Raw genomic sequence first — 24,945 nt, 5'->3', positions numbered from 1 at the left:
TGGGACGTATTGCCACTCATGAGGGTGCGCGCCGCATCACACTCGTCTTCGACTCGTGTGATTCGGCTCGCACCCTCACTCGTGGCAATACGTCCCAACCAAGCGCTGATATCGTGGGATAACCTCATAAAATTACCAATCAGCTTACAGAGCAGCTTTCATCATGTTGGGTTAAGTTCTTCCAGTTTACAGTGCCTAATTTGGAATGTTCATTAAAAGTGCAAATTATCAATGAGCTGATATGAAATGCAAAATGACTTTCATTAATGCAATATGATTGTATCACCATTATCCATAGCAGGTTTCACAAATTTCGTTCAAGTCCTTCCTGTCTCATGTCACCAATGGGAAAGTTTGCACGTATGCTCTTCACCGACTTCAGTTCTGCATTTAATACAATTATTCCTTCTAAGCTTGTCAGTAAATTAGTCGATCTTAGAGTTGGTACTTCCATGTGCAGGTGGATTTTAAACTTTCTGAGCAATAGACCACAGGTTGTTAAAATTAATAACTCGTCGATAGTTCTCAATACGGGAGCTCCCCAGGGATGCGTTTTGAGGCCTTTGCTGTACTCTCTTTTTACCTATGATTGTTCTCATTTGTATGCTAATAATTTTATTGTGAAGGTTGCTGATGACACAACAGCCATAGGTTTAATAACTGAAAATGACGAGTCTGCATAAATAAGTGAAATTGCAAATTTAACTGATTGGTGCAAAGTGAACAATCTTGAACTCAATGTAAACAAAACCAAGGAAATAATTATCGATTTTAGGAAAGTACATTTTACCCATACCCCAATTACCATAAATGGGAGTGCAGTTGAAATCGTCACTGTTTTCAAGTTTCTTGGTGTTCACCTTTCATATGGCTTGTCATAGCACGAAAATATAGAAAACCTAGTAAAGAAAGCAAAGCAGCGTCTCTATTTTCTCAGACGTATAAAGAAATTTGGTATGAATCGCTCTATCCTGGTCAATTTTTATCGTTCTGTAATAGAAAGTATTTTAACATATGGCATCACTATCTCGTTCAACAATATCACCAAGAACGAATTGAATGCTCTTGAACGTGTTGTATGTGTATTACAAACAATCATTGGGGCAGAATTGCCATCTTTACAATCCATCTATCACTCAAGATCTATCCGCAAAGCTGAGGCAATAATCAATGACTCGAGTCATCCCGCCCACAATTTTTTCACATTGTTACCCTCTGGTAGGCAATATCGGAGTATCAAAACGAGAACGGCCCGCTTTAATAATAGTTTTTATCCATCTGCAATACGCATTTTAAATCAATCCTAGCTTTGTGCGCCATTGTTTTTAAGGTTTTGCTCAATAATTGTATTTTTCATCAGCGTTTTTGACAGCATTTTTAGTATGTATAATTTTACTTGTATGTTCGGTTTGTCTTGTCTTTTATGAGCGCATGTGGAAAGGCAATTTCCAATGCTTTGTATGCATATGGCAATTAAGTAATTATTATATTATTATATTATGTTTGTTAAATATGCAATTAAGTAACTATATGACGTAAAAACGTAAAACGACTTCCATGAATAATCTATCATATTATCTACAATGATCAAGTGAATCCAGATATACATCCATTATTATACAGTTCGTTAAATATGCAAATTAGAAATAAGCTGAAGTAAAAATGCTAAATATCTTTCAAATTGTCATATTATAGTACGGTAACCCTCAATTTATATAGCAAGTTTGATCAACTTTGATCAATTCAATCAACATATATGTCCCTATTACTCTTTAGGAAAGTTCATCAAATATGCAAGTTAACAATAAACGTAAAAGTCACTACCTTGTATCTTTTACGGCTGATATATCCTATCCTTCATTAATGGTACACTCTAGTTAATACGTATATGTACACAGACATGTGTAGACAGCATTGCTTTTTGACAAGTGAATTCCTGCTGAGATTATAATCCAAGTAAAACTCCTTTGTATAGGGGCCGGAGGCCTAGAAATACAATAAATCTATCTATCTATCTATCTATCTATCTATCTATCTATCTATCTATCTATCTAGCATTAACGCTTAAAGACCCTGTGTTAACAAGAGTAGAACAAGCACTTACAATTGACTTACGAAACATACTTAGCGAAAAAATACTTTAAAGTTACAGTTATTGGCCCCTTGTATGCAAATGAGCGAAGAGGGGTTGAGACAGTCTTGAGCATAAGTGATGTTTGAAAGATGGATTCAAAATTTTGCCACTTTCATTGCAGATTTTCTGGTTCCTGGTGGTTTGTTTAGCTTTGGGCGCACTTACATTTCAGATAGTGAACATATGTACAGCGTTCATTGCTCGGCCTGTAAGAGTGAATCTTGAGTACATACCTCTGGGACGGATGAAATTCCCAGCAGTCACCATATGCAACTACAATCAAATTAGGTAAGCAAATGAACCAGAAACACTGTAGTATCATTTGAAAGCGCTAGGCCACATTGACATTCACCACTATTCTTCAGGGCCTTTTTTAGTTTTATGAATGGCACCCTAAGTAAAGTACACTTACATTCACAGAATTCAGCTCCGTTTTCATAAGGCATCTCTAAAATCATTATTGAAGTATAACTAGGACAAAATAATGACACATGTTATTTCCTCATGTGCGTCGTGAAAGTTTGTTTGTATATTTGTAAGGGCCAGAGATTTTGTGCTGAGTAATTTGTAAAATAGCGACGCTTTGGAAAGTGCGAGGCGATTTGTTGTTGAAAGAATTGAAAGAGACCTCGCAACTCCCTACTTTACGAATGTTTCTCCGATACAATCGCCGTTCATATTTTTGTATTAAACGAATTCACTGCAAACTACTATATGGCTGTGAAGGTCTTGAAACTAACACTGCGGAAACGATCCCAATGTCTTGAAGTAAAAACGCCAGTGGCACGATCCTAACTGTCCTACTGAAAAACTGTGCCGTCCTCTATTTATACTCTATGATTCTTTCTAGAAATATAAGAAGAATCTAGAACTTCAATTGATATGTTAATAGCTATTCTAAAAATATCTTCACTTGTAGTAAACATGACTAATTGAATTTCCAGAAAAGTTCTAAACATCATTAATTGAATTCAAGGGCATTGAGGAGAATGATTAGACTCAGGTCATTGCTTGTAGAATGCGCCTCAGGGAAAGATGGTCGGACTCTCAAATTTTAAAATTCTTTTCTGATCTTCAACTTGTATGGGCTAATTGTAAAGCTCTTGGAGCAAGAAAATATTTTACCGTCTTAGTTTTTCGACAATTGAAAATTTTATTTTTCCCAATATAGTTAACACAGAAATAGCGGCCATTTAAATTTCAAACACCGGTAAATGTCAGGTAATATATTTCTATAGTAACGAACTCTCAACGATGACCCCTGATTTTTTTAATTCTTGGTTTGGTAAGAGTATTCTGGAAAGTTTCACCTACAAAAGTTTGGGCAAAGGTCTTTCACTTTCGAGCAGCGTACTACCTAAAAGATTTAATGCCTCTTGTAGTTCACACATGCAAAACTACTGTGCTTGCTATTACGTGCAGGAAGACAGGCTTACTCGAAGCCTTTGGCTACTCCCACGGCGATGACGTCATCAAGACTGCGCATGCCATCTTGTCACCGTCCACTGAAACGATGGATCAGGATGTTAATCTCGTCGGCGTGAATGCTAACTATGACTTCGAATACCTCATGACAACAGTGGGACATAAAAAAGATGAAATGATTATGAGGTAGGAGATGAATATTGCATCACGTTCCCTTCGATTTTTTTCTGTAGTTAAGGTGACCAAACTTCATACATTTTGGCCCCGCTCGATAGGTTGGAAGAATTTTTCGACTTGTTTCAATTTTCATCCCTGCAATCAATATTACCGAAAGGAAAGGAAAGAACAAAGTCTTGAAAACCTGTTCAGGGCAGGGTACACGCATGTCCGTTTTATTTGACTTGATTTTCGACTAGTGTCCATTTTCATCCATATACCGAGGCGATTTTACGAAATGAATGAATTTCACGACATACTACGATGGACGTGACCGTCAAGACTAGGCGAGCAATAAACCTGCAAGAAATATTTGACCTTACCAAAATAAAGTAAAATTAACCTCACAAAGGCTAGGGCTTTCGCATCATTATAATGTTTTCGGGTGATGTCGCGAAGCTGTCCGTTTCCGTCGTTATTTTTTCAGGAAACGTATCATGATTTTATTAAGCGGTCATTGGTTGAATGTCAAAATGCTGTCATGTCATTTGGAGCATTAATGAGGGTCAGGTCTACGGCGTAGTCGATCATTAACAACGTGATTCATCTGATTACGAAAAGAGAGTTGCAGAACTTGTCTGTCAGCTTACTCCATATAGTGCAGATTACAACAGACAACATGACGATATTGATATTTGATCTGAAGTAAACAGGCACACCGTAAAGTAAAAAGACACTTTGATCTTGTTGAATGTCAGGCATTCTTTAAAATTTTATAAAATACCCTTACTTTTAGGTGTTAACCTAGTAATTTCATACTCCTGTAAAAATGTTCAGGATAATGTCTGTTGTATGTCACGTGAGCTTCTTTGCGGCGATATTTATGGTATGATGTGATCTGATACGATACGATACGATATGATATGAATAGAAATTGCATGACATGACATGACATGACATAACATAACATTACATAATATGATGTTATTACAACAGCTGGATATAATGTGAGATATGATATGATAGGATAGGATAGGATAGGATAGGATAAGATACAATACCAAATGATAGGATGTATGATATGATATGATATGATATGATATGATATGATATGATATGATATGATATGATATGATAAGATATATGATACGATCCCACATGGTGGTCCCATAATGATATGATATGGTACGGTGCATAATCGTGGTATGGTATGGTATGACATGGCAAGGCAGAAAAGGACAGGACAGTAAAGGAGAAGGGATGGAATGATATCATGATAAGACATGATATGACATGATATGATATGATATGATATGATATGATATGATATGATATGATATGATATGATATGATATGATATGATATTGTAATGACACGAGATTTTTTTTCTCTGCAGATGTAAATGGCCAGGTCATCAATGCAGTGCGGATAACTTCACAACGACTTATGCCAGTGATTCAGTATGCGTAACGTATAACTTGGGTGAAAGGGGAGACATTGTAGAGCAATTAAATGGAGGTTAGTTTGAATAGGAAAGCTTTGATGTATAGCTTTGATAGAGCTCTGATTATACTAAGAAAAGTCAGGGTGGGTGAAAATTTGCGGCATTTTACATTGGAGTTGTACAGCTATCTTGCAGTTTTAGTATATCGCTAGAACAAAACATTTCCTTTTCAGCCACGTTGACATTGTTTTTGCCTGTCTGTCTCGCTATCTCTGTGTTTGTGTTTGTCTCTGTGTCTCTGATTCTGTCTATCACTGTCTTTCTGTGTCTTTCTTTTTCTCTCTCTGTCCGTTCGTCCGTCTGTCTGTCTGTCTTTCTGTCTGTCTGTCTTTCTGTCGGTCTGTCTGTGTCTCTATCTCCCAATGTCTCTCATGGTTTAGGTATTAGAATTTGTCATTTTTTGCTAAGTATATATTATCCTATAGTATCCTTGATTATGACAACTACACAGTCAACTATGTTTGTCCTGTTTCGGTTTAAAAATTAAGTGTACAATTTGACGACAGATTTCAAAAAACTGAAGACAGGAAAATGTACTTAGGGTACATAAACTTCAAATATAATAGAGAGCCAATACGTAAAGATGAGGTTCGTTCTAACTTCACCAATTAGTGCCGAGCATGGTTAATGTTCTCAATTCTTCGATATATGAGCAGATTTCAGTAGATTTTATTCTCCAACGTGTGATTTTTGTACTTTGATGGTCTTTTAACGCCTTACAATAACAGTAAATTACAGCCATTTTAAGCAAAAGAATACCCGTGAATTATGTGATACTAATTAACATAAGATTTCTATTTCCGTATTTATTCCTGTAATCCTTTAATATCATTTAGGAGAAAGGTACGGGTTAACAGTTTACCTTGACGTGGAAAGTCATGAGTATGTCAACAGTAGGCAACATTATGTTGGATTTAGAGTCATTGTTCATGATCAAGATGATATACCAAATACGAAAGACAGAGGTTTCAATGTAGCACCAGGAGCATATACCGCCGCGGCGCTTAAGAAATCATCGGTAAGGACAAGGTGTATAACCCCGTTACCATCATGGTTCAAACCAATACACTCTGTGCAAATCTGATGCTATACCTCAACACATTGATATTTGGATTACTGGATTAAAGCATTAATTGGTGTATTTCAGCTTTTCATCTCCTCTTGCTCAGTACACACAATCGAAATATCGTAATTTACTTGATCAACCATGACGAAAGCCACGACTTTCTTTTTTGTCTTCCATGATTTGGAAAAGATGCCAGATCATAAGCAATTTCAGTAAGGATAATAGCTACTAAATATGTGCTAAATGCCTTGGAAATGCTGTCGCACTTATACGTTGATCTGTCTGCTGCCTGTTTCTATGTATTGATGTCAGCTTAGAGTATGTCTGTCTAGAGAGCGACTTGATTGCAACGAAATCAAACTAACAGACGTACATGTACCTATTTCATTAAAGATTCGCATAACAATAACATACCATCATCTGAATGTCAATTTGTTCTGTGATATGACACGTCCATATGACTGCTAAAGGGAGCCAATTTATCGCAATTGTTTTCATGTTTGCGCCCTTTTTTGCTTAAGATGATTTGTTTGATTCAAACCCTGTGCAAAAATGATTAACCAATATGATCTGCAAACTAGTCTTAGGGATTGACAAAAATGGCTGCCAGTTGGCCATTTTGTTACGACGTTTTCTCAGGTATGACACAATTACCTAGATGTGTGTCATCGGTTTCAAATATAGTGCTCTGATATCATTATTCAGGTCAACTTGTTTTGTGATATGATAAAGTATAGCTGCTCGGCGGCCAGGCTGTTTCATTTTTCAAGTCTGATACTAGCTCCTAAATATGCCTCAACTTTTATTTTACAAATTAGCGAGCGGAAAATGAATATCTGGGAAAACATAAAACTGTTGGTAATCGCTGAAATAGTGCATCTTCTTCCCTGAACACGGGGGCATATTCAGTTCCCATCGGCCTACGATTTATTGCAAGATTTACACACATATGGTTAACCGTATTGCAGCAAGCATTTTAAATTATACTACACCTATTCGACAATGATTGACAAAATTATCATTTGTTTATTGATCTGTATGACTGTTACCTCATATCAGTTGAATCTGGTAACCATTTCCTTTTTATAATTTTGCGTCTTTGCTCCGTTCTCTTTAAATCAACATGTTTCGCCTGATGTACAACCTAATGTATAACCTCTCTGCTTTGTTGCTAGTCAAGCTACTTAAAGGAACCTGTCGGACATACCGATTGTATCGACTCTCCTAGAGGAACACTTCATTATTTCCATGGAAACTACTCCCTGGCCAAATGCAAGGTCGAGTGTGAAACGGACTACGCCATAAAACAATGCCAGTGTCGCTACTACACAATGCCAGGTTTGGAACATGTGACAATTCTCTATGCATGATAGTTCTTCATTCAAAGTGAAACATATTCTGAGGTTCAAGGCAGGCAAAATTAAGGAATTAAACTGATCTTATTTGCTCCAGAATGTGAAATTCAAAACTTGCATGGCAACCGATTGGGCTTTACTCTTGGTGAGCAAGATGATTGTTGGAATTTTTTCTATAAATTGTTGTGTGTAAAAAATTCTGTAGTGAGATATTTACTTGTAACTTCATGATTTCATTTCATATTTAATACCCAAAAATCAATCTTCAGTCAGGTATTTTAAAACACAAAGTCTCAATCACCACTATTTAGCACGCCCTCATTGTCCGTCACCTTCCTGTCCTTCCGTCACAGTATTACAATTTAGCTGGATCATAGTGGGAGTATTTCTATTCATTAATGTATCGGAAACACTCTTGTACAGGCCGATCGTCTCAATTACGAAGTTTGCGCCCATCAGACTGTGCCCAAAGAAAATTCCTGAAAAAGGTTCTTCGATTCGTCATTGATTATATTATTGATTAACATCTGTACCGCGGCCCTTATCGACATTTTCGCCTTCCGTAATCCTTCCCGTCTGCTTCAAAGAAATGAATTAACATGTGTTCTATCTTTTCATTTCCCCTCATATCAGGTGATGCACCTATTTGTAATGTAATGCAGCTTCATAATTGCTACGTGCCGAAGATGGGTAAGTTTCTCGCTATGCTACAACGTTTTTTGCTTTATTCAATTTACAGTTGCCACCATATACCGTCGAGAAATGACATGAGGTCAATTTGGGGCCAACATCAAAGCCACTTTGATCATGATTATAAGGCCATGAGGACAAGTTTGTCTTCTGTGCCATGGCTCTGAACATAGGGTAGGTCGGTCGAAAACCTTCAGCATAGGGTCTCGGTATAAAATAGAGTTGGCAGGATCAGAGGTAACATTATTTCATGGTGACCTTAATACACTTATATTCCACAGTGCCGATATTTTCTACCAGTACCGTTTTCTTTCCTCCAACAGCAAAATTCACTGATGTTCAAGGAGTTTGTAGTTACTGCAAACAGCCCTGCTATGAAGAATCATTCACTGAACATCTTTCGTATGCTTTATTCCCATCTGGGCCTTTGGTTGAAGAGCTGGCAAAGAAAGCCGAAAAACCATGTCCGAAAGCTATGGCTTTGCATTACAAGTATGAAAATAATGATTGCTATATTTGTCATATCTTGTAAGGTTGACAGCGAAGAATAAGGAGATAGTAACTAAACGACAGGCTTGCATAACAGACTGCCAAAAACCCCCCAAAGATTGCCGAATGTTACTAATGTCTGAATGTTAGATACACTTGCAATTGGCGAACAGATGGGCAGAAAGAGTTGGACGGGTTTAGAAAAGTGGCAATGACCGACGAGAAGCAGCGCACATTTATTGATAGTGTTCCTAATTTTGTTATCGTATATCCATGCCAACATTGCTCCATCCTGGCCATGTTTACCGTAAAATATTATCCGTGATTTTTGTGGTAAAAGTCGAGATATGGACGATAAACTTAGTTTTTTAGTGTTTCAGAGCTAACATTGACAACTTGCAAGTAAACAAATTAAACAAAATTGCGGCTGCTCTCCGAGTACAATGCTTTGTTAACGACAACAAAATTGAAGGGCTTTAGCGAACAGGAATATTTCGGGTGGCTAATTTCAAGATTAATAGCGAGTTCAGCGATAGCGGCCGAAGATTATGTGTACACAGTTGGAATGGAAATGAATCTCTATACCTTCCAGTTTGACAAGCGCGAACTTGCCACAAAACCAATAGTAAATTTCCCATTGGCCTTCACAGTAGTGTTGAGCTCAATATTCCTATGTTAAATCACTCAATAGCACGAATCCTTTTGACAGGGGTGAGGTCAATGTCAGCTTGACCTTATGAATTTTTCGCGTTGGCAAGTCCATGGAAAATTTGTGATGATAATAGCGTCCTCGGTGGTATTTTTGCCCAAATTCAGGCTCATTGACATGATTTTCATGGGCCTTATACTATCATACGCGACAGTCAGCATCGTGATTCAAACAGGCAATTATCTTTACAAATATTCTTCAAATTAAAATTGAAACCAAACTAGCAGGTATCAAAACTTAAAGGCCGGCACTATTTTTCACCTGAACTATCTTCCTTGGGTAACAAACCCAGAATTAAATCAGTGGTCTTCTTCCACTTCCAGTCTTAACGGTCTTTTGACTATTTCGTCATCAACCATAAATCCTTCTCGACCATTTTTTTCCTGACAAGGGAAGCCCTCTGTTCCAAAGACAATCGGAAATTTCGTTAAAGAATATTATGTCACGTTCCATTCTCCCTGTGCGCCGCCTTTTTGGAACAAGCCAATTCACATTAGATTAAGTTGAAGCATGCAAGAATAACTCATGCAAGAATAAAAATCGTTGCAGAGCGCCACCAACGGCAATAATTGAACCTGTAGGTGCGAATAGCTCAACAATTATCATTGGTTGGGGCGACATTTCAGACACTGCCGTAGACACGCAATACATCGCCGAAAAGGTGAGTAAATTACCGAAGTTTTAAAATGTAATTTGAATGAATTGGCACTTTTACAATATTTTCCGAACACAAATTAAACCAGGTTTTGGTTTTTTTTTTTGCTTTTTAACTGATGTTATTTCCTAATTTATTGCTAGAAGAAGCCAAAACAAAATTGTTCTTGAGTAATTATTAATAATGAATAACACTGTTTAAAACCTTCTACAGTATTTTTTGAACATATTTACTTTTTCTGCAAGACTGCAAGGGTTGAAGTAAATAAGACAAACAATTCCTATTCGAAAAGGAAAATTATATTATATCATGCTACAATACGCCATTCTGATTGAACGAGAGCTCATTCCAGCGATGCTAAAACACTGTTTTGTCACTGATAGCGGTGGTAAAACGGGCCCCTAAACCAGCATTTTCGAAAATTGCCCAGTCGGTGTATTTGAACGTACCGATCTAAACCATAGACCCTCGAGATAAACCGAAACAGTCCGCTTTTTTTCAAAGACCGAAGAAAGTGTGGGTCTGTAACTCACCTCTTGGTGAAAATAAGTTGAGATTGATGATGAAAGACATCTCTGAAGCAGCACATTTGGGTGTGATGTACGTACACAAATTATTGCATTAGGGCGACAGCGCATGCACCGTGCACTTTACGTGAGTCGAGACGTGATATATCCTACCTCTCTTTAAAATGAAGCTAGTATTGTTCATACACTAATAAATTGACACTTCCTCACAGTAACGGTATGTCAGATATTCTTTATCAAAGTTTGGGCTGTATCAGACCTGGGTGTCCTAACGATGTAAACCAAGAAGTTCAAAATAACAATGGGATGACTACTAGCGACTGCGACGAAATTTGACAATAACGAGCAGTGTCAGCGTCCAGCTCTCGCTGCATCCGAGCAACTTGTCCTCAACACAACCTGCACAACTGTTATGATCACAGCTGCAGTCATCGCACGTCTAGTCTGGATTATTTCAAAACTGCTTGTTTTCTGGTACAATTAACGCCCAAATTATCCATCAAAAATAGATCCTGTAACTTCCCTGTTCCACTTCTGAATGCCGCGACGACAGTCGATACGTGTATGCGGTACAGAAATGAGACAAATCTATTTTTAGTGTGCCAAAAAGCCAGGGCTATTGTTCTCATGTAAATTTACGCAAAAATTGTTACTTTTTCTTTTGAACTTTGACCCGTTTTCTGTGTCTGAGCAGATATGTGTATGTGCGATGTATGATAGTGAGCATGCGTGCGTGAGTGCTTCACGAACTCCACAACGTGTTGAGCGGTCTCAGTCAGAAAAATGTAACAACTTAGCCGGCTATTGAACCACTCTTTTTTGGGAGTGGAGATTTAGCCGAGTGGTTCTGTCTGTGGCCTCTCAGCTAGGCGACTGATGCCGTATGTTGTGGGTTCGAACACAGGTGCCTGGGTTGCCGGTGTACATGCATAGAGAGAGATGGGAAGGTTTGACACGATTTTGCCCTCCGGAATCCTGTAGACAATAAAAATCCACGCATATCAACGCATGCAGTCAAAAAACTACCTTCCTCCGACAGATAAATACCTTTGACGTTTAATGTCCAACCCTGAGACGTGTTAATCGTTATTTAGTCTCTCTTTTGGCCCTAAAGTCCTGGTTACGTACATCCTCAGGGTGTTACGTACGTCAGCCATTTTGAACGGGACAAATTACCCATGATTCAGCGCGCATAAGTGATGAACTCGTGACCTTCGCACGATCAAAACAAACGTAACAATGGTAAACTTTCCCATGACTTGAGTTTGTGCAAAACTCAAGGCTGGACGTTGTGTGCACCAATACTTGTAGCCTGTTTGATAGTGGATTTAAATTTAGCAGTTGCGGGTCACGGGTTCCTGTGCAATGCAAATGAACCCGCACTGCACTATGGGAAAGAATATAGTTATCAAAATGGCTGCCGTACGTAACAGCCTGATGAACGGGGTTACCAGAGAGTTTTGGGCCGATATTGAGACTAAATGCTAGTTTGCCCTCTTGAAACTTGAGCGTTAAAGGCAAGAGGTATTTCGATATCGGTGTAGACCTTTTATTTGACTGTAAACCCCGTATTTTATTGGATTTTCATTCCGGAGGGCAAAATCGTGTCAAACCTTCCCATCTCTCTCTATGCATGTACACCGGCAACCCAGGCACCTGTGGGTTCGAATCCGATTGAAAACTATCCGTATTTTCTACCCTGGGTTGGTAACACTGCTGGTGGACAGAATTGTCCCCCGAGGTTATCGTTCGCCCAGTTAAAGCGATGAAATTCGTTTCTTCGCTTCGATAAAGTGTGTATGTGCGATGTATGATAGTGAGCATGCGTGCGTGAGTGCTTCACGAACTCTACAACGTGTTGAGCGGTCTCAGTCAGAAAAATGTAACAACTTAGCCGGCTATTGAACCACTCTTTTTTGGGAGTGGAGATTTAGCCGAGTGGTTCTGTCTGTGGCCTCTCAGCTAGGCGACTGATGCCGTATGTTGTGGGTTCGAATCCGATTGAAAACTATCCGTATTAACAAGTATAGTGTTCATGTTGCATGCGAATAAAATGCAATGTTGATGAACGTAATGCGTATTTATCGTAGGATACTGTGTACGTGTACGTAATGCCAACTTATAAAAATGCTCGGTCTCGGGCGCAGAATTTCCGACGTTCGATCTCTCTGACGTCCGTTTTCTGCATTTGGCGCTTTAAAGTGGTGAAAATACCCAAGTAGGACAACAAAGACACAAAGTTGATATAATATAATAGCAATAACCCCCTCCGCAGTCGGGTATCCACTCGATTTTGGTACAATGCTCTCCATATAGCACTCGCCTATCGGCTCGTGCTATATGTCGCGCATTGTAACAAAATCTCGTGTATACCCTCCTGCGGCGGGGGTTATTGCTTATAAGACTTATAGGGCATGTAAGTTGTAATTTGTTTTCACACCGCCTGTGTTTTTAAAAATGCCTGTTTCAATACTGTTAGTTCTGCATTTGCTGACATTTGGATGGTCCTAGTGCTAAATGGTGCTAAAAAGACGTTAATGAATAATTAACAAGACTGAATAACACAATTTTGAAATCACTTCTTTACATTTTTCAAATTGATAATTTTTTCTTTGTTGTTTTTTTTTTAATTTTCAAAATCATTTTCCGTAGGATTGAATATTGGAAATGACACCAATAATAGTTACTAACAAGGTGACAAAAAAGCATGTGAGCTGTAATTTTTAAAACAAAGCCTCTTAAATAAACTTGTTTCAATACTCTGAGGTTAGAATTCCTAGACATTTTCGGTAGTCTAGGTTGCTCAAGTCAACTTTTCTATGCTGTATCATGCTATTCTTTTCCCCGACGCAACATTATCTTTCCGAAATGCATTTCGAAAGGCTTACGTTAGAAATGTTTGACTAGAGTGTGATAAGTATACAACAAATAGTGGAACAGTTTTTTAGAGTTTAATTTGAAAAAGCAAAATAGATAAGCGTTTTTTGATTTGAAATAGCAAATAAATTAACATTTTTTGAGACGAAAGTGATTACCTGTGACTATGTGATTAAATAAATAACCATCTTAAACAGTCATGATTTTGAAATTTTTCAGTCCATCAAAGCAAGGACAAAGATTATCATGACAACAATTACAGATTGGAAATGAAACTGGCAATATCAGTAATGTCTTGTGTTTCTTCATTTTTCCACAGGCTCATTAATATGAAGAACTAGAAACACATACTTACCAAAATGGATCACACATACGCAAAGCCATATAATTCTACTTATAGTACTTCTTCTTATAATATCTCAATAGAAAACACTATAACTTCTACTTTTGCTTATAGGGATCACATATACTGTAAACTGTCGCTAATATCCAACAAATCTAAACTAGGTACATGCGGCGTAGACCATTCAGCAAGTCTGGCAGATTTTTGTCATCTCTCTGGAGAGGCAACAGCAACTGTTGATGACCAACACTTCATACTTTCACTGTATCTGGTGATGGAGATTGATTTTTCACTGTTTAAGTCTGGTTATAATGAGGACTTCTTTGAGACTACATTTTCAGAAAACCCATGAATGTGTAAATTTATTTATGATCCCAGGGATGACTGGAGAGAATCTGTATATTTTTGTTGTGATTTACAAATAAAAACCAAACAAAAATATTGGATAGAGATGGTTAGAAAGGAATGGCAACAACCTGACGTGAAGGTACAGCTGCAGCAATTCTTTTCAAATCGGAAATTCACAATCAGAGGTAACAGATGATACTCACAATCTGGCTGTATGATGGCTATAAACACAAGAGAGGCTTTTAATTTCGCAGAAAATAGTGAACGTCACACATGTGTGGTATGGGACGGAAATTGTTTCCAGGTATTAGCGTTCAATAGAACAGAAAATGAAAATGCATTTACTCCGTCAAAAACAGCATAAGGAGAAAGCACTAAGCTTCGCTACGTGGGAGAAATCAGAAATATGTAACATTACAACAGACAAATGAAAATTGTTACGAAACACCCAAAGAAAGAAAAAAAGGAAGAAAATTAATAATTAAAGCAGAAACATCATCAGGATGCAGATCAACTATCGGATCTTGACCTGGATGCTACACAAACATATTAACATGAACAAATATCGTGTAATTTCCATCATGTATCGTTTGTCGAGAGCTGCGCTTATAATTGAAAATGAGTCAAAATGCTTTTTGCCAACTTTGTTTAAAAGAAAATAACCAAGTCAGTTTAGTAGCCAATGGGCAGAACATATTTTATGGTATAAAGATGGAAGCTTTGCTCACCATCAGTTCTTCAACTTCATTGTTCATAATATCCTGAGAAGACAGATGATGAAACAGGAAAAACATTGTCAAACAGGGCAAAAATGTATTCTGAATGACTGCTTGCCATCCAGCTGGGAAAGATCAAAATAAAAACCAAGAAAAAAAGACTGACAACTACATGGAGGATCAGCTAGCTCCGCCACTACCAGAGGAAAAATCATCTTGTAAAACTATTGATGGATTTCAGTAAATACCAGGGATTATTATTGGAAGACCATTTCCTGCTTAACAAGATTGATAGAAACACATGTCAGGTGAAATAAAGACGGGGAGAAAATATGCAGAATGGGTTTCCGTATAAAGAGCAGTCCTGGCAAAAAGATTATAACTTTACATGCAACTGTTTACGACAGAAATGCATCGTAATGGTAAGAGATCATCCTAAGGAAAAGAACCAGGGGGTTGTTGCCGATCTCTTCAGGGACATGGTGAATAATAATGATGAAACAACAAGAGCTACTGCAAAATCAATCTGCTCAAAGTTGCTCATGAACACAATAAAGAGAGACATTTCTGGAGTGGAAGCGCCACAATTTTCAATATATAAGCTTATCAGGATCGAGGGTTTCTTGAGCATACAGGTTCAACTAGAAAGCATTTGCAAGCAAAAGCGAAGTTCCAGAGACCAGAGCAGCGGAAGAAACAAGAGAATGTGTGACAAAGATAGGTGCAGAATGAAAGAGTGCTTTGGATTTTAATATTCAGTAAACACCATAAGACAACTAAAAGCAAGGCAGTCCGGGGAATTACAGTACACAGATTACAAATGCCTACATGTAGGCCCCTACGGTAAAAAACGCAACAGATACATACGGGGGCGACAACGCACGGAAATGTATATCAGACGACATTCTCGCGAGCCAGAGCAATTATTTTCGCTCCGCTGACCTACGCAAAAATCAATCGCTTGACGGGTAGCGCTGAGTTGTTGCCGTAAAGAGGCGCGTGGTTTACGACGATGATCAGACGAGAGGAAACATCGGACCTCGGCCGTTGAAATTGAAAACCGAGGCCACATGCATTTTCATTTGATTAAAAGCACAGACTAAAACAATTTTCATTGCTATGTCGCTGTTTTCACAAGATACTGACCGTTTGATCTTGGAAAGTTGAGTTGCTTTTACGTGCAGCCAACGCATGCCGGTGCGGTGACAGACAGTTCACTATGAACAGATGAATGCCTAGCATGGCAGGGCTGTGTTACCGGCGTTAAACGGCCTCGCAGACTGATATAGGAAAAACCGCTGGTGGCTCCTCAGAAATACGGCGGGCAGTTTCTCCGCCAAAACAGCCGATTTTGAATCCAAATTTTGCATTGATCTTCGTTTTCGAGCACACCCACTTCGCCTAGGTACACGATGTGCCCAGCCGCGCTTGTAAACTTAAGGAAAGCCTACTTTTCTCTCTCTATGCGAGCGAAGCGATCGTACCGCCGCCATTGTTATCTCATTACCATTCTGGCGAAACAGTATAGCGCCATGCACGGCGAGTATTTAGAGAAAAATAAAATCAAAAAGCAACAAAAAACAAAGCGTAAGAAAGCTAGAATTATTAATAGCTGAACGCAATATGATAGTTGAGCAATGCAAAATAAAAAATAAATAAATAAACACACAAGAAATGCCCGGAAAACCCGTCCGAGCTGAGCGATGACGTCATAAGCGTGTCGCAATGCATTCTGGGTAATTAAGGTAAAATTTGTGTATAGCATGTTCTATGATAGTAATACCGGAAAGAAAGAAAGAAAGAAAGAAGGAAAGTGAGCAAAAACTAACAGCTCCAGAGCTGGTCTCTGGAACTAATTATCACAAACAGAACTCTTTTGGACAAATATTTGAGCCGGGAAGAACACGATACTTCTTCACGGTTAAATTCCTTTGTAAAAGTAAAAAAGCCCCTGGGATTGCTGGAAATGTAATCAAACTAACCTGGCCAAGTAATAAAGAATACTGCAGAACAATTCTGCTGCTTCACTGGCCTAAAAGGAATTCAATAAAATACATATGCGAGGAGAGTGACCGGAAGAACAAAATGGAGGAGTTTTTGAAATCCGAGAACTGTCCATGCTTTGTGAAAGAAGACGTAAAACGAGCCAAATCCAAATATTGTGATGACCACAGTGAAGTGGATTTGGGGCCTAAAATGAAGACATTGCCGTAAAATAGCATAAATGGATGAAAGTTATACTACCTAATGCAATTTATGATAACTGTACATCAGAGTTGATTTTTTTTTATGACAGACCTGATCACGACTGGACATTAACAACCCACCAGTATGCAGAGAATGTACATAACGGTTAGATGGTGTGACAGAAATGGCCTCATCAAATGCATCAGATGAGTTTAATTCCAAATGTACAATCACAAACTATGAACAAAGAAATTTGCTTACAACCTAGTCACGGATCCTATGGACAGATGTTTTAAAAGAAATGTTAGTTTTGAGCCCTTGCAACTTATTTTAGCAGGTGCTGCTGGATCAGGAAACTCTTACCTGATAAACTGTCTTGCCCTTCTGGAAACAGAGCAAACTTCACATGCGTCGTAACATTACACAGCTTCCTAAAAGTACCAATTGGATAAAAATCGATGAAAGATATGTCTCCACCTAAGGATGTATTGTTGAAATGTTAAAACTGTGAAGATATGCTTTGTTTGTTGATAGATAAGAGATCATTAATTGGTTGTAGACCACCTGGGTGGGTGGAGTTCTCTGCAGATGTGGGTGGGTGGAGAACTTGTCTGGAAGGCATTCAAAACTTTGGTTAAATTACCAACAATTGTAAGGCAAATGGATGATCAACAACAACTAAGAAGTGTTTGACTTTCTCTCAGAAATTACTCAACTACACTTGAACAATCTAAGTGGCTTCAGCAATTAAAATGGCTAAATCTCAAAAAAAGTCATAGGCAAAGTTTACTTGATCGTGTTACTCAGCATGGGTTGTTTGTATTTCCAAACTATGAAGAAGAATGGCACCATAATAAATCACAGCCCCTGATTGCAAATGCATTTTTTCTGTTGCAAAAAGAGATGCTTTGAAGCAAGTTTTCCACCCCCACTCTTCCTCAAGTGATAAGTCGGATGAATCAGTATGCACTTTGTACATATGCAAAGGTGCACGAGACATGCTCACTGTCAATCTGAATGTTGCATTTGGTTTGTTCAGCGCATATATATAGGCAAGGTCATTGATATCATTTATCAAGAAGGACATTTTCTGAAGACACTTTGCCACATGTGGTCATAGTTGATTTACCAAAATATACAGGTTTACCATTCCTATAGAAATATCTAACACTTGTCCCGATTGTATCAGTTGAAAGGCGGCTTGACTGTCGTCGTTGTAAAATAAACGAAGTCCCAATAAGTTTAGGTTGGGTAACAACAATGCACCATTGCAAGGAATGACCATTGACCAAGGAGAAATTAGCAGATACATTGCCATAAAAGGTGGAACCAGGAACTTTAAATATAGAAACCCTTGGGCACTTTATGTCTTTCCATTAAATCGATCTATTATACTAGATGATGCACTGCTTGCAGCTGAAGTTTGCCAAGAGAATGAAGACTGCACGGATTCTCCATCACAGCGCGAGATAACTATTGACTTGATCCAAGACAACTAAAAGAAATCCCAAAATATATCTGTCACCCCTGTGACCACACTCTGTTACTCAAAAACATTGAAAGCTATTGCATTATTTGATATGATGGAAAGTATTTCTCAAAACCAACAAAAGTAAAGTATACAGAACGGAACGTATTGAGGAAAACTATGATTTGGATGACAGTTCAACGTTTCACTTTAGAAGAAGGTTGGGAGCTGTAACAAACAGAACATCATATATTGAGACAAGATACAGCAACAAGATTCAAGAAAGCCAAGGACTTCCCAAGAGTGGAACATCCGGGTCTTTATTGATATCTAACAGTGTCACCTGTTCTAAAAGAAATCCTAAGACATCCTTTGCAAGCATCCAAAGGAGAAATGGGAAGAGAACATCTGAGGTACCAAATTTCTAGACTGGTACTGTCTGTATGAAGATAATGAAAGAACGTGAATTGGAGAAAGTAAGAGACTTCATGGGAGAAACAGGAGCGACTGAGAAAACGGGAAGAAAGAAGGAATAAAAGAAAGAAGATAAATTTCTAAAGAAAAAAAACAGGGAGGCAAGCGAGAAAAAATGCAAGAGTAAAGGGGCACTGAAAGTTCAAGAGAAACGTATGAAAGCGAAAAATAAGAATATCAAAACCGAAAGGAAAAGTAAAGAGAAGCGGCATACCATGCATGAAATTGTTGATGATAATACATGCAAAATCTGTTTACAAGGAACATTCACAGAAGATCAATCCAAAGGGGTTTTGTGTGAAGAGAGGGCTTGTGTGAAGAGAGGGCTGTTGACTGTGGCACCTGGATGCATGCTACATTTGTACCAGTTACTTATTATGTTTCGGAAGTTGTGTCACAAGCTGATATGTCAATTGTCTGTCATGAATGCTGTGCAAAGTGAGTGGTAAACATAACCTGAATATAAATATTGTGCATAACACGGTAAAACTATTTGTTAACGACATAACAGTCATAGTGATAAATATTAAAAGTCTGTTATCTAAAGGTAATGCAAGAAAATCTATTTTCCAATTGACAAATAAATGATAAAACATTCTTTTCTGCAGTTAGATGTTTTCCAATTATAAGAATTGTACCCACCATGTCTTATTCAGCAACTGTGTGATAAAAGGGTACGTAGGTACATATACTTCCTTTACTGTTACTCAATCCTAATATTACTCTTTGAAACGTTGTTGAAGTACAATCATCCAAATAGAAAATTTTAGCCGCCAATATCCTGGTGAAAGAAATCATGCTTGAGATATTACTTTTAAATTGACATTATGAGAACAAAGAATACCATAACGTGTTATTGTGTTTAGATATACCAAATTCCGGGTTGTTTTTAAGTTTTTCTGCTCATCATACTATTTTTATGCATGCATGCCTTAATTCATCTTATCAACAAACAAAAACTTCTATTTCTTACATTTTCCAGGTACCATTCTTTTCGGACACAACCACGATTTGGAAAAGTTTTGTTGAATTAATATATAAAGAATGCGGAAACAGGTTTAACAATCGTTCAATGTTAGTGCGGTTTCCCAAAGATATTCTGCCCCAATATCATCAGATCATCACAAGTCCAAAGAGAATCAACAGCTGGGTAGAATTGCAGGCCTTGGCTAGACTGGTGGGGAGAGTACCTCTGGGGATGAGTGCCACACTTTACGGTTTTGCACAGCATGGTCGCCTACCTGCAACGAGTTAGGGACAGTCTCAGATTGTCGCATAAGTTCAAGAAACGAACCTGGATTTCCTTCGTTTACATATAGGCCCATTAACGAAAGTTCAAACGTGTGAAATGTTGATGTCGACCTGGGAGTACAATGTAGCATTTCGCTATAGCTACTGAAAATATGTATCGACTAAGCACATTACATCGTCAAGAAATCGATCAAATTTGACTACTAAACATTGCACGACACGAACTATATATATATATATATATATATATATATATATATATATATATATATATATATATATATATATATATATATATATATATATATATATATAACTTTCTCTATGTTTCTGCATGACGGAATAAAAGGAAAGCCCCAAATATTAGGATTTCATCTTCATTTTAAAAATTCTAGGCATGGGTATGTGATAATTCGGGAATTACCAAATACGCCTGTCACAAGGAACAAGCGTATCTGGCGATTCCAGAATTATCACATACACCCACCTTGAACATAATTCCCGGATTATCACAAACCCATGCGTCGAATTTTGAAATTTCTAGGCATGAGTATGCGATAATTGGATAATTGGGGAATTACAAAATACGCCTGCTCATTGTGACATACCAGCATTCGTGTCATTTGTGATGCACCGACACTCGACTTTGCGTCGTGTCTGACGCAGCAACTAATGACACTCTTACTGATAAAACACAGGAACAAAGATATCGGGTAGCGACCTCTACTTGTTTGACAGGGATGAGACTCTCCCCTCCATGCTCAGCTTATCATATCGCATTTGGGAAATCGTCAACAATCATATGTGCTTCGGTGTCATTATACAACACGATAAACTGCGATACAACACAAGGCCTTGTCATGCCCATTTAATGAAAAATCACTGCATCTGAGATGATATCGTGAATTTCCATCGTGAACGACAATGTCATAAATATGTATTTTTCATTTTCAGGAAAAAAATAACACCATATGTATTTGCTTCGCTTTCCATCGTAAACTTGGATGAAATACACATAACTACCCAAGACAAAGTATTGGATATTATATTTCCAGGGGAAACAAACATTTCCGTACATAGAATTGTTGAGAATATCACGGCAAGTATGCCCGAAGCTGGGTTGCTTCCATTGATAGACGTTCACGATTCACCTGTGAAGATTCACCAACTGACTGTCGGCCAGCTTTCAGAAATTCTACGCAAAGCTTTGCAGTCCTATTATGAACAAATATACGCTGAAATAACGATTCCCCTGTCATTGAACTTGTATCGTTACATTCACAGCGAGGGACAGAGCTCAGTCGACATAGGAAGCGATAGATACAGGAAGGTCTTTGAAGCTACAATGAATAGCAGCGCTTCAGCTCGCCTTTTACGAACGATCGCGCCAGATCTTGTTGTTAATGGAGAGTTTCGGGCAGCATTGAACATGAGCTACTCCTACGGAGCCCTGGTGAATACTACAAAACATGCTGTTTCCAATGAGTTTATGGATATATTCGACATGATCTACACTACTATACTGGATACGTTCGAAGAGAATCGTATAACCGCTCTGGAAAACCGTACGATGTATCAAATCTGCATGGAATACATGAGGTAATACATTCCATTTCCAAGTAGCCCATTACTGTACCCCATGCCGGGATAACGTCACATATTTGGCACTGAAAGTGAGGGGTGATCTTTCTTTATTTTGCATTATTACGTCATAAAACAAAACACTACTTGTACCCACAATGGTACAAATATAACAAAATTACAGTAGAGAATAACATGTGCCAATTACAAGAGAAAAATTACCTGAAGAGGTCTTCAGAGTAATGATCTTATCTTGCTACCTTTCAGAATTTACGCTGAATGTGAAAATCACTCATTTTTGCCATTTTAACATTGATAGAGCTTGCTAGCAGACAGAAGCAAAGTTGTACACAATGCAATAATGCAATTTTACAAGAATGCCTCTAGCCACATCATTTTTTGAGATCCTGCAATTTCTTTGCCAAGACGAAATAAGGCCTATGGACCCATTTATACCAGCGTTATTTTCAACTTTTTAAGAAAAAAATCGTGTCAGATTACGTTAATGAAATTGTTTAGGATATAAAATGCTACTCAATAACACATGCCACTGATAGACAAATTAGTGTAATTTTTATGAATATGTATATCTGAACCATGGTTTGATATTATGTTACAGATTTGGGCGAGAAATGTATTTTCTTGCAGTCTTATGCAGTGTCTCGCCAATTAATGATATTAAGATTTGCATTGTGACCTTGACAGCCGATTGAAGTTATTATCTATGTAACTGTCAGCATTGAGCAACAAGATATTAAGTGATTCAGAACCATTATAAGTAATTTAATGTCATGTGTATACAGTTAAACCTATGTGTAATGAAAACAAATATGTGACATCTTGTCACCGACCAAATATCACTGCTGTCGATTTGCAATGATGGTATAAATATGTCGACTCCATCTATTTATAACAGTGAGACAACGGAAAGCGGTACTGTTGTAAGATATTTGCGAAGCAAAGAGACAGCGATTCACAGTTAGGAAACTTTAAAATAAGCATGCTCGTGTCTCAGGTTGCTTGTGTTATCATCCGCTCAACCTGTCCGTTATTTATTCAGGAAAAATACGTTGGAATTACGAGTATACTTCAATGAAATGAGGGAAGAAAAGATGACGCAACAGCAACACTATGAGCCCTTCAACCTTGTCTGTAAGTAGAATCATGTCTCAGATGTTCTCTTCTTTAACGTTTAATTTACTGCATTGTCATTTTACATATGTGGGCCATTTCCATGACAATTGTTTCCCGGTTTTACATTCGAAAGTACATGTTATTGGGCCCAGTTGGAGTTAATTTTGCTTGAATTTTGTAGGTCCGACTATGCGCAACAATGATTGCGCCGACAAAGTCTATTGTGATAATTAGGACTGTATCAAAATACACCAAATCCTTTTGAAATCTTCACTTAATCTTCATTGCAGTAGTTTTCGAACTTCCTAACCATGTAGAATGAAGTAGACCGAAAACAACGAATATCGCCTTCGCAACCTTGTGCCCACTATTATACATGACTCAATTTCATATTAAGCCAAAGAGCAAATGTCAAGATTTGTAATCAGACCTCTTTTTACATGTCAATATGCCATGATTCTGTAGTTTTCGAAGAAAATGTGGAGAGGAAAATAGTGACCTACCACTGTTATTTCAACACATTCTAGTACAAATATCAGATAGATTGAATAATAGATATATATATGTATAATATCTGAATTCCACCAACAGGTGACATCGGCGGTACATTAGGTCTGTTCTTTGGAGCCAGCTTACTGTCCGTAATCGAAATTATTGATTTCTTGCTGTTTCGAAGATGTAATAAGGTTGAGTCGCAGAAAAATGAATCAAGTATTGCGTTGGAGAACAGGGGATCCGAGAAGAGTGCTACATCTCCAAATGAAGAACACAAGACTTAATTTTTTTAGAAATGTCACACAAACTTGACATTTACATGAATATCATTTTGACATTGTAATAAGTGTGTTAAATATTTTTCGTAAACAGTATAACCATCCTCAGTCATTGAATCGAATACATAAAGATAAAATTAGAACCTTTCATAGCACTCAATCTATATGTACATGACCTATGTTTATAATTTCAACGTTTTCGTCAACTAAATGAACCATAAAAGAATGTTGATTTAGTTGTTGTCTTTGAATCGTCATCGTAGAAGAAAGAATAGATTGAAAATTCTCATCATACAACATTACTTTCTGTAGCCTTCATGATTCAATGAAAACTGGGTCATACAAAACTGACCTACCAGAAACTTATGTCCTCAACTATTTTTTTTTGGATACATGGTATCTCGTAGAACAGTACGTTGAATGAGGTTGAGATTTACTGCTCACATTGCAGAACTGCGAAATTTTTAAATCAGTCACTTTGTGTGTATGTTGTCTGTTTTATGTGTTTATCATTGTTGTTGAGCTTTCAAAACTTAGTTCCAGTTCTCTAATAATAAAAGAAGTGACTAGATGTGCCTCACTTTATATCCAGCCATTCTTGAAAACATTTCCCTCTCTCATTTGTAGATATTTTCTTAAGGCCAGTTATGATCCTCGGTGTGGTTTATTCACACTCTGTAACACACAGTGACGTAACATTATGCAACTTTTTCAGAATGCATAAAGGTGCATAAATTTGATGAGCCATTAAACCCTTTTATGCAAGTACATATGGGCACCAATGCTGACTTCCTGCATATATACCTTTATGCACTGCATAAAGGTGCTAAAATAAAGCCCGCCACACAAGAGAAAAAAATCGCTGAGCAAAATTTCATTCGAGGTTGTTTGCTCAACCATTTTACTCTAGTGCGCGGGTTTTTTTTAAAGTTTTTCCTCTCTAGCCGTTGAGCAAAATATTCAACATGTTCGATATTGTTTTGCCTCGAGAGGCGAATTCCTTACCGTGTGCGCTGGAAAAAGTTATTTTCCTCACTCTTTTTGACTAAAGCGCATGTGTAGAGATCACATGACAGTCAAAAT

General features: G+C 37.8%; 2 protein-coding genes across 2 annotated transcripts in view; both read left to right on the top strand.

Annotated features, from left to right (window-relative positions):
* The window catches only part of LOC139118551 (acid-sensing ion channel 2-like), a 57,441-nt gene that overhangs the window by 4,612 nt on the left and 27,884 nt on the right, over positions 1–24,945 (top strand). The gene's annotated exons all lie outside the window — the stretch shown is intronic.
* Positions 2,240–24,433, top strand: LOC139118552 (uncharacterized). The gene is made up of 10 exons (XM_070681904.1): positions 2,240–2,422; positions 3,557–3,745; positions 5,112–5,233; positions 6,056–6,237; positions 7,461–7,623; positions 8,274–8,330; positions 8,654–8,822; positions 21,329–21,973; positions 23,016–23,107; positions 23,681–24,433. Exons 1-10 carry the CDS (start codon positions 2,379–2,381, stop codon positions 23,866–23,868), a joined length of 1,851 nt encoding a protein of 616 aa, XP_070538005.1. The 5' UTR covers positions 2,240–2,378; the 3' UTR covers positions 23,869–24,433.

Source organism: Ptychodera flava, chromosome 19, assembly GCF_041260155.1.
Source record: "Ptychodera flava strain L36383 chromosome 19, AS_Pfla_20210202, whole genome shotgun sequence".
NCBI lineage: Eukaryota > Metazoa > Hemichordata > Enteropneusta > Ptychoderidae > Ptychodera > Ptychodera flava.
Note: the sequence above shows the minus strand (reverse complement) of the source record. Positions and strands in the feature narration are given on the sequence as shown.